The sequence below is a fragment of the Marmota marmota genome, unplaced genomic scaffold (genome assembly GCF_001458135.2).
Source record: "Marmota marmota marmota unplaced genomic scaffold, marMar, whole genome shotgun sequence".
In the NCBI taxonomy this organism is placed as follows: domain Eukaryota; kingdom Metazoa; phylum Chordata; class Mammalia; order Rodentia; family Sciuridae; genus Marmota; species Marmota marmota.
In genome coordinates, this window is record NW_026000253.1 from 446382 (window position 1) to 457918 (window position 11537).

The 11537-nt window shown below is 42.1% G+C and overlaps 1 protein-coding gene across 1 annotated transcript in view; it reads left to right on the forward strand.

The window, feature by feature from the left end:
- Nucleotides 1–10768, forward strand: part of Dgkk (diacylglycerol kinase kappa) — a 212756-nt gene extending 201988 nt beyond the window's left edge. Inside the window, exons 23-26 of the mRNA XM_015506437.2 lie at nucleotides 586–672; nucleotides 5513–5623; nucleotides 8762–8885; nucleotides 9859–10768. Coding sequence (XP_015361923.1) covers nucleotides 586–672; nucleotides 5513–5623; nucleotides 8762–8885; nucleotides 9859–9938 — 402 coding nt within the window. The 3' untranslated portion in view covers nucleotides 9939–10768. The remainder of the gene's footprint in view (nucleotides 1–585; nucleotides 673–5512; nucleotides 5624–8761; nucleotides 8886–9858) is intronic.
- The last annotated feature ends 769 nt before the right edge of the window (nucleotides 10769–11537 follow it).

Sequence of the window (11537 nt, forward strand, 5' to 3'; positions counted from 1 at the left end):
AACTTCAAGGCTGAGGATGTGGCTCAGTGGTAGAGCATTTACCTAAACCATAAGAGGCCTTTGGTTTGATCCCAGCACAGAAAAAAAAAAGTTATTTTAGTGCTAAAAAAATGCCATATAATCAGGGTATGATGAAATGTGGGTTAACTATTTTGGGCCAGATCTTAGCCGGAAGAGCCCTGGAGACCAAGGCCTGGAATTTTGAGAAGAGAGAAGATTGGACCTAATTCCACTTGCCATGAGAAAGATGGTTTTAGCCTAGGGACAAGTGGCCTCAAATTTACTCTCCGGTTTGCATATTTCATATTTTCCTGTACTACTGCACCCAGTCAATGATGCCAAAAGCCAAGTTGTGCTGTGCCACTTTGTAGGGCACACCAATATAGCTGGCATCAGTTCTGAGTGCTTAGTACCCATACTCTACTAGTTATGCCATATTTTGAATATTACTTTTTTTTACCTACAGCCATGTCCTACTCTAGCCTACTTCTACCTTCCCAGAGAAGCCAGCTGCATGCTTACTAACCAACAACTCCTCTGTCTTTGTCCTTTCCCTTCCTTTCTTGTCCTTTCTTCTTCTCTTAGACTATAAGCAGAAATGACGCAGTAGATGTTACATTTAGTCTTAAAGGGCTCCACGATGACACCAAAGCTTTCCTGGATGAAAACTTGGTGAGTGCAGGGGGTTGGAGCATGGGAGGGCAAAACATCCTATCCAAAGATGGTCAGAGTCTGTGCGTTGTTCCAGGGCACAGGCAAGATGGGATTATTCTGAGCAGGTGCTTGCTTGGCAGTCTTTTCTGTGTCACCCGGAATTGTCATTGCTTGTGTTACTTCATGGGTTATGTTAATCCATAGGGACTACCATACCCCTGAAAGAAGGTCCCTCCTTCTCCTTTGACAAATGTCTCCTGGGTCCAGACCAGGTAAATCAAAAGTAGGGTATTCTCATCATACCTGATACAACTGCAGGAGAAAAGAGTGAGTTCTTCTGAGCTGCTCTGCGTCTCTCAAGTTTCTATATATTTCTTTATTCATGTCAGAAGGCAATATGAAATGGTGGGAAAATTGGGAGGACTCGGGATTCAAATCCAAAATCTGCCACTTACTAGTTCTATTCATTTCCAAAGCCTGCCACAACAAAATACTAAGAACCGGGTGACTTAAAACAACAGAAACATCTTGTCTCTAGGTTCTGGAAGCCAGATGTCTAAAATCAAGGTTTTAGTAGATCTATGCTCCCCTGAAACCTGTAGAAGAAGCCTTCCTTACCTCTTCTTAGCTTCTGGTGTTTTGCTGGCAATCTTTGATGTTCCTCAGCTTGTAGATGCATCACTCTAATCTCTGTCTTCACATAGCATTTCCCCTATGTGCCTGTCTTCATGTGACCATCTCCTTCTAAGGAGCCCCTTCATAATGGAATGGGGCCTACCTTATCCAGTATAACCTCAACCTAACCATTAATTACATCTGCAATCACCCTAACTCCATCTAGGGTACTAGGGTACTGGGACTTTAGACTCCAACATATCTTTGGTCGGGAGCACAACTCAACCCATAATACTAGCTGTGTAGAGTGACTTTGCATCTCTGGGTCTTTGTTTCCATATCAACAGGATATGAAGTGTAATCCCTACCTCCCTAGATTATTGTGAGGATCTAGCAAGTTATTTTATCTCAAGTGCCTGGCACAGAATAGTGGCTCAATAGATGGTAGCTGTTAGTGAAAGAGAAAAGAGATTGAGGCTCTGTTTGGGGGCTATAAGACTAGTTGCATGTTTCTCAGAACACAAAACCCACGGGCACACTTGATGAGCATGCTCTAATGAGGCAAGCGATCATGACCACCCCAACTTGAGGTCAGCTGCTAAGGCCCTGAGGCAGCTGCTCTGCCTGCCTCTCATCTAATTAAGGTTTATTTGAAGAAAGGCTTCTGAGTTGAAATTGCAAGAAGTATAACCACTTTCCCTTTTCATTTGCACATCTAATTGGCACACTGTGCAGGAGGCAGAGTGGCTAAGGCAATCAGGCCAGGCTGTCCCAGCATCTGATCCCCAAGATAGGTTCTTTGAGCTTTAAACAACAGCAATAGAAGTACTTTACACGTATAGACAGAACTCAGTGTTCTTGCTGTTTTGAACAGCAGGAAATATGAGATTTTGGCCTCTCATTGCTACTTAGGCTTTCTGGAGGCTCATGACCTGACAGGTGGTCTATACCAGCCTACAACCCAACTTGAGCATATCATACCATGGGGTGGAGGCCTCCAGAACACTTATAAGGCTCCCACTCCATAGGACCTCGTGAGGACCCACACACATACACATATATGCAAATGAGGCTAGAAAGCAGGCAGCAGTTAACCAAGAATGAACATGTATCTCCAGAAAGGCTGTCATAGATGTGGGATGAAGACAGATTTGTTTCATTTTTGTGTTATTCCTTCCCTTGAGGAAGGAGGGCAGTAAGCTGTGTAGTGTTGGCAAGGAGATTGTGTTAGTCAGTTTTATGATGCTGTACCAAATAACCTGAGATAATAAACATATAAAGAGAAAAGGTTCATTTTGGCTCACAGTTTGGAAGTTTCATGATCAGCTGGCTCCATTGTTTGAGGACTGTGGCAAGATAGCACATCATGGCAGGGAGTATATGGGAACAAAGATGTGTATTTTGTGACCAGGAATGAAAAACAGAGAAAGAGGAGGGGCTGGGATCTAACTATCTCCTCCAAGGGCGGATCCCACTATTCCCTTTAAGAGCATGCTCCTAATGATCAGAAGACCTCCTGTTAGTCCCCACCTACTATAATTTCCACCACTTCCCAAGAGTGCCAAGCTGGAAACCAAGGCTTTAACCTATGGGCCTCTGGGGAACATTCCAGGGATGTAGATTTTTTTTTTATTTCTTTACTTGTTTACTTTTTGTATCAGAGCATTATAATGATACATACTATTTTCGTTCATTTTGACAAAATCATACATGCAGGGAATTTGATTTCAATTCCCATTCCCTCCCCCTTTTCCTCCCCTCTCCCACTTTTCTCCTTCCTCTACTCTACTGATCTTCCTTTCATTCCTCTATTATTTTTGACGGGTACTTCCTACATATACATAAAGGTGAAATTCCCTTTGCTACATTTATAAATGTATATAACGTGATTTTATTAAATTTAGTCCGAATTTCTTCCCCTTTCCCTTCCTTCTTTCCTCCCTGCCATTCTCCTACTTCTACTCCACTGGTCTTCCCTATATCTTTATGATATCTAATCCCAGCCCCACCACCTTCTTTTCCATATTTTGCAAAAAAACTTTGTCAGCTACTCCTCTGACAGGAGATTAATACCCAGATTATATAAAGAACTCAGAAAGCTCAATGTCAAAAATACAAATAACCCAATCAGCAAATGGGAAAAATACTAAACAGAAATTTCTCAAGAAGAAGCACAAATAGCTAACAAATATATGGGGAAAAAATTGACATCTCTAGCAATCAGAGAAATACAAATCAAAAATAGACTGAGATTTCATCTCACTTCAGCCAGACGAGGATATGGAGGAAAAGATATACTCATATATCATTAATGGGATTGGAAATTAGGACAACTACTCTGGAAAGTGGTATGGAGATTCCTTAAAAAACTAGAAATAGAACCAGTATATGACCCAACTATCCCACTCCTCAGTATTTATCCAAAGGAACTAAAATCAGTATAGAATAGTGATACAGGCACTTCAATGTTTATAGCAACACCATTCACAATAGTCAAATTATGGAATCAACCCAGATGCCTGTCAATAGATGAATGGATCAAGAAAATTAGTATATATACACAATGGAATTTTATTCCTCCTTAAATAAGAATGAAATAATGACATTTGCTAGTATATTAACTAAAATGAAGAAAATCATGCTAAGTGAAATAAACCAGACTCAGAAAATCTAGGGTCAAATGTTTTCTCTCATATGCATATGTAGGTTTTTAATAAAATGAATTCTACCCAGTATTATTCCCACTTCCCTTACTGGGAATATACTTTTCCTGTGTATCTAGGCCACTCTGTATTATTCTAAGTCATTAGCTATAGAGAAAAAGAAGTTAGTTCTGAATACTGTCTGGTCTCCTCCTTATATACTGTCCTGATTGGCCAGAACTTCCCACCCCATCCCCTGCCCATTCACTTGCCATCTATTTGTGACAGCCAGCAAGACTACCTATGACTGGAGCAGCAAGTGGCCCATGCACAGCAAGAAGCCACAGACATGCCAGATTAAAAGTAGAGCTGGAAGCTGGGCCCAGCGGTGCAGGACTTTGGGAAGCTGAGGCAGGAGGATTGCAATTTAAGAGCTAGCCTCAGCAATTTAGCAAGGCCCTAAGCAAATTAATGAGACCCTGTCTCAAAATTAGATATGGCTAGGGATGTAGCTAAATTGTTAAGTTCCCCTGGGTTCAATACCTTGTACCAAAATAAAAATAAAATAGATGGCATGGTGGGCAGGAGAGGTGAGGTCAGGTTAGGTGAACAAGTGACAAGTGTAGCTTAGCTCTGTCAGAGCTGAATATATCAGCGTGCTTCTGTGTCCCCAGCTCATTATCTACCGGGGCAAGAATGATCTCACCTGTGTTGCTGGTCTAGCACTCGATTCTTCTGAATTGTAGATGGTCTCAAAAGAATTTATTTTATGTCTCCCATGCACTGTAAGGAGTTCATCCTGGGGTGTTGGGGATTACTGTTAGCACTTAAGTTTGGTTTCCTGAACCTATAGAACAAACCATCTGAAACTTTTTTTCTTAATTACCAAGAGCATAGGGGCTACAACAGTCTGGGGAGGCAGACCCTCTGCCAGGAAGGGAAAATCTGAGCCAGTCTCTCTCTAGCCCACTCTCCTTAATACATAATATAGTTTTTAAATTACAGTAAGTGTGTAATAAAGATTCCCCCAACATCTGAGCACCCCATCTGTCCTTTCTGGTATAGGTTGTAGAGTATTGAATTAAACCAATGAGGGTTCTGTCTAGCTATGTGATCCTGAGCATTAAGCTTCTTTGAGTCTGCCTTCTCAACTATGAAATTGGAACCATGGTCCCTTGTAAGGTATTATAAGAATATTGGGAAAGTGAAATGAAATTATGTATGCATGTGCCTGACATAGACTGTGTGCTCAAAATTTGGCAGTTGTTATTCAAGAGGACACTGGGAAGCTCCAGCAACTAGAGGTTAAGGGTAGGACCCTTGTCCTTGACCCTAAGTTGTAGGGGAAGAATTCAGTGATATTGGACAAAAAGACTTTGCTTGCCAAATTGAGCATACCCAACTGCAGGGAGTGCCCCACCACTTGTTTGTTTCCTGGATCTTCCTGTTGAGAAAGAAAAGAGCCTGATTGCCATCCAAAGGAGATAAAAGTTGTCTCCCAGTTGTCCCCCACTAGCAGGGACTGGGAGTACAGGAGAGGGCAAGAGTCTATGAAGGCAGGGTGCAAGGCATTGGTCATTCATTGTTTTTCTTGTCTCTAGCTAAGAAATGCTGAGGCTGAGGCCACACTACAGAATGCCCTGGATGTCATGAGTCAGGAGTTTGAAAAGTTATCAGAGATCTACTGGATGAATCCAATCCTGGTTCCGGAGGTACGTAACATGGGGAATGGACAATAAAGGGATAGGGAATTCTTCCTTGGTGCCTTACCTTCCAGTGTGGGTCAGGACATGGTGGCTGATGCAGCAGGAGTCCAGCTTCAGCTTTAACAGAGCTTCTTCCTACCCATTTCCTCATCATAAGTGAAAGAATGAAACAGAAAACATGAAATGTAAGGTGACCATGGGGAAACAACAAGAAAGAAGAGCCACTCTATAGCAAGAGATTATCAGGAAGAAGAAAGATTGTTTTTTTTTTTTTTTTTTCCTATGGTGTTCTCATGGCTGCAGATTCCCCCTCCCTGCTCAGTTACCTATGCCAGGGCTGAACTTCATCTGATATGAACCAGCATGGCCATACCAGTTGTTCACAGACAACAACTATCATAATGGTTAGTTCATACTGCAGTTACTCTATGGCCAGTGTCCAGGCCATACTGGTAGTTAAATCTTCCAAATATAACCTCTCTTGCTGCTGAGAGAGCAGGCCCTCTCAGTGGCTCTCCTTAGCAGGTACATGGTTTAAAAGAAAATCAAGCATATAAGCAGTTGTTCCAATATAGTTGCAAGGATGTTGTCATGTTTTAACAACTCTGAACACTTTCTAAAGATTGAAAAATAGTCCCATCTCATCAATTGAACGACCCAAAGATGTTCACCTGTCACAAGGTAAATTATTTTCTTTATGGTATAAAAAATTCCTCAAAACTTCCCTACCATAGAACCATTCATTTCAACCTGTTGGAATCCCTAGCCCCTCTATTCAGTATACCTGTTTTCTGTCTCTATACACCAATTATATGCATGTGAGTGGTATATAGAGACACAGTACAATTTTGGAGGAAATGTATATACAAATTTATGTCTTTTTGTGTATGTGTTGTCTGGGGATTGAACCCAGGAGCACTTAACCACAAAGTCACATCCCCAGCCCTTTTTCTTTTCTTTTTTTAATTTTCAGACATGGTCTTTCAAAGTTGCTTAGGGCCTCACCAAGTTGCTGAGACCAGCTTTGAGCTTGCAATCCTGCCTCAGCCTCCAGAGTCACTGGGATTACTGGTGTGTGCCACTGCACCCCGTTCCAATTCATGTATTAAAATATTTAATAACTTTCTCTAATGACCTTAGAACTTTCCAAGGCTGTTTGTACCTGATGCTTTTGATCAATAGCTCTCTGGGGAAGGAAACATAATGTTAAGACAGCAAAGGAAGTAAACTTTTATTGCACTCCTGTTTTGGTCAGCTATTTTGCTTCTATGACTAAAAGACCTGACCAGAACAACCATAGAGGAAGAAAAGTTTATTTGAGGGATCACAGTTTCAGAGGTCTTAGTCCATAGAAGGTCAGTTCCATTCCTCAGGACTCAAGGTGAGGCAGAACATCATAGTGAAAGAGTGTGGCAGAGGGAAGCAGCTCACATGGTGATCAGTAAGCAGAGAGAGAGAGAGAGACTTCACTCTCCAGATACAAAATATATATCCCAAAGCCATGCCCCAAATCAACCCCTTCCTCCAGCCACACCCCACCTGCCCCCACTTATCACTTGGTTAATCCATTCGGGTAGTAATTCACTGATTAGGTTAAGGCTATAGCCCAATCTTTTCTCCTCTGAACCTTCTTGCATTGTCTCACACATGAGCTTTTGGGGGATACTTCACATCCAAACCATAAAAACCCCATTCTATTATTACCCAGTTCAGCTCTATCTCATCAAGCTTCTGATCTAGAAAATGCATTAGTTATTGAGAGAAATGAGACAAACACATCCCCTACCCTGAGATTCCAATGTATATATGAGTCTTCCCAGCCTGAGACATAAACTCTTTTCTGAGCTACAATATTTCCATAGAATAAAAGGCATGCTAGTGAACAACTGAATGGACAGAAAGAAAGCTAGGAAGATGTTTCTTATTCACTAGACACCAAACTTGCTCACCTTTAGGTCACAGAAGGTTCAGATCCACTTTGCTAGGGGAATAGCAGGATGAGTGATAGTTATTCATTGGGCTTCCCAAGATGTTGAATGAAGAGACATCCTTCTTTTCTGAAAGACAATTATTTTTTTTTTGTTTGTTTTGTTTTGGTACTGGGAATTGAACTCAACCACTGAGCCATATCTCCAGCCCTATTTTGTATTTTATTTAGAGACAGGGTCTCATTGACTTGCTTAGGGCCTTGCTAAATTGCTGAGGCTGGCTTTGAACTCACGATCCTCCTGCCTCAGCCTCCTGAGCTGCTGAGATTACAGATGTGTGCCACTGCACCCAGCCTGAAAGACAATTCTGAAGGTTGGTGTGTATAACCAGAAGCAGTATTACAGGAGAGGGGGTAAGTGTGAGCCAGAGAGGAAGAAGAAGAGGCCAGGTGAAACTCTGCTCCTAGTGGAGGGGGATTGAAGACACAAATAGTCTCCAAAGGAAGGTAATCCCAAAGCTTCTTGAGATGTGTTTGGATGATTTTCTGGCAACAAAGTTAACCTCAGGGGGAAAAAAGTTAACCTTGGAATGATGTTTTACTAAGACCAGTAGTAAAAGGAGCAAGAGACTAGGAGGCTGAGCAGGAATTAGAGTGTATAGGATCTGCACAGCAGAGAACCCACATAACTAAGAGCTTTGTTTAGAGACCACTCTATATTCCAGACAGGCAAGCAGGTGGCCTGGGAGGCATGATCTTCCCTATAGGAAGGTACGTGGTCAAGGAGTGAGTGGGCACTCATCAACTTCATGTCTGAAGGAAGGAGTACCTTTTTTTCCTAATACATGCAGAGGAGCTACATGAGCTAACAGTGGCCCTAGCAACCTCACCCTTCCAATCTCTAGCAACGTGACCTCAAGTGACTTCTCTGAGACTCTGCTTCCTCATTTCTAATATAAATATAAGCAACCTTTGCCAGGTTGGGTGATTGACATGAGAACATTTACTGAAGTATCTAGCAAGACACCTGGCTTTTTGTAAAGATCAGTTCTTTTCCTAGAGCATGTAACCGAGCTTGTCTCTCATACTTGGGGATAGAGAATAGAATCGCCTGCTTTCTGTAGCCATTCTTGTCCATCACATTGCCAGGCCCCTAGGAATTATTTCTGAATGTTAGGTGACTAATATTTTGACCTTTTCTTGCTATGGTTTTCTAGGAAAAATCTTCAGATACTGATAGTAGAAGCCTCAGGTTGAAAATTAAGTTCCCCAAATTGGGGAAGAAGAAGCTAGAAGAGGAAGACAAGCCTAAATCAGGCCAAAGATTTTATGGTTTTATTGGTAAGTCTCTTCTACATGTATAAAGAACACAAAGACTTCCCTAATTGCCTGGGTACCTCCCAGGGACTGGAAACCCCCATTCAAATTCACAGGCACAGTGATGATGGAGCCAGCTTGAAGCCAACTTTATATAATGCCAAGCAGACTTTTGGACATGGTGTGGGTTAGAAAATGATATGGACACTGGAAAGGGAAGAATCTGAGAAGTAATGTTGCTGAGTAGCCTCTATGATATGTATAAGATTAAAAGAAAAATGCAATCAGGTAGATACTTTTTCTGCTTGACCCATTCCTAAGAGTCAAGAACAGGTTTTATGACCTATCTAAACACTTATTTCCCCTGTTATGGTAAAAGTTCCTGGAAATGAAAAATTTCAATATATTTCATGCTTTGAATATTGGTTCCATCCCATCCTTCTTCATGATTGGTCCTAAGCATTGCTGAGATGTCACTGGGACTCAAGGTTCTCTTAGAGTTATCACTTGTATCAATTCAATGATATCCACAGTCTCTCCTAAGTTTGGGGCCTAAGTAACCTGCACTTGAGAGCTATAGCAGTAGCACACATGGAAAAACATGATTAGAGGGAAGCAGTTTGTTTTGTTTCTTTGAGGATCTGAGAGTTTGCACAGATGCCAAGAGAGATTTTCTTGGATTAAGCTATATTTTCTCAGGTGTGGTCTAACTGGTCTGATTCCCTAAGAATCTGCCAGTTAGAAGACCATGGCATTTAAAAGTATTTCTGAAGACTCTGATGGAGTCTACTCATGGAGTAGTTTCATATGTGCATTCCATTTATTTTTGGCTCATTTGGTATCTGCTGGTTTTCTCTGATGATTCAGAGATAGTTGCTACAGCAGAAGCAAACCAGTCTGTCTCATAACAGATTCTGTTCTTTGGGGGGGTTCATACATTTTGGGCATCTGGCAAAGTACCAACCTCATAATTTCTATACTTATTTTTTCTCTGAAGGTAATTTGTGGCGTCGCAGATATCGTGAAGATGAAACAAAAAGTGACGATCCTCCAACACCATCAAGATCTCAGCTGTAGCTCTTGAAAGTTGGAAGGAGAACTCACACTACTTAGGACTCTACAAAAACTCTCAAAACCTCAATACAGGCTGGACTAAATTATTTCAGAACAAACATGAGCACCACCAAGAAAGACCCTCTAATTCTTTACACTTACACATTTTTCCTGGACTTAATCAGGTCTCCTTAGAGGTTTACATTTTCTCATTAGCCAAAGATTCTTGTTCCGAGTTGTCTTGTTCAGTTCTCCTTCTCTTTGTACATTTTGAGCAACTACAGTATTTATTGGGATAATTGCTTCATGAATGGCCTGGGATCTATACAGGATTCAAGGAAGTTCACCTTTTCATGGAGTCTGGGAATGGTTTCCTCTGACTAACAGAGAAACTGGAGAAGCTGAGGTATGAATGAATGACACTCTAGGGAGATGAAGGGATGGGGCAGGACAGCCAGGCCTGGCTGTGTTTCTCCTTCAAACCCTGCCAAGTGTAGCTTGAAACTGCAGGAGATCCATTCTAGTAGGCTTCTTAAAATGAGAACTAGGTCCCAGGGTCTTGTCCACTTGCCTGTTACAATGACTATGTGAAATCTTTCTGTGTTGATGTAGGAACCCCTCTCTCTCCCTCTCTCTTCTCTTCTTCTTGTTCTTCCTCTCTCTCTCTCTCTCTCTCTCTCTCTCTCTCTTTCTTTCCCTTTCTCTCTCTCTCTCTCTCTCTTCCCCCTCTCTCTGCAAATCCTTTGTTTTTCCATGTGTGCATGTATGTCTTTGCACATGTCCAGGTGGTGCTCTGGTGGCTGGGTGGGCCCATTGGTTGGAACTCACCACTCATGGCAACCGTATAGGCTCCCCTCCTACTGCCTTGATCCTAGCCTGCATGCCTCCACGGAGTGTCTGCCTGCATTCTTGCTGGATTTTTTAACTAGATGTTTTGCCGCTGTGCTGCAGTATAGATTATATAGAGACATAAAGATGTAAATATACATATATATATATATTTTTAAGAACTGAAAATACAACTCGACCTCTAAGTGACCCTCTAATTTATTGTGCTAACCCAGGAATCCCACCCCACCACCCATTACCCTACACACACATACATCTCTACCAACTGCCCTAGTTCTTGGTGGAGCTTCTAATCTTTTGGTGCATTTTTAACGTCTTAGAAGTAGCTGGGATCTACCTGTGGTCCAGCTGATTCTGACGTCCCCTTAAAATTCTGAGCCAGGCCACAGAAAGGGGAACAAAAACATCAATGCCCTGGAGAAGGGGCTAAGCTGGCATGCTGCCTTTTTTGCTCTATTTGTCCTAGACTTTACATCAGCAACTGCCCCAACCTGTGCTGTCCCCTTCCCCAATCAAAAGATGACATGGAGCAACCAGACCTAGAGCTCTGTGACTTAGATGTCTTAGCTACAGACTGTCTGACAATCTAGTCGCAGCCTAGGCCCTTCCCCTCAAATTCTCTCTCTTGGCCCGAATCTTCTGGACAGGCTGTCAGGTCAGTCCCCAAATCACCTTCAGATCTTCCCATCTTGTCTCTTTCCTTGAGTACAAGAGGGACATTCAGAGTGACCAGAAAGAACATGGGCCTGGGGAAATGAAGGCTAAAAGCCTCTG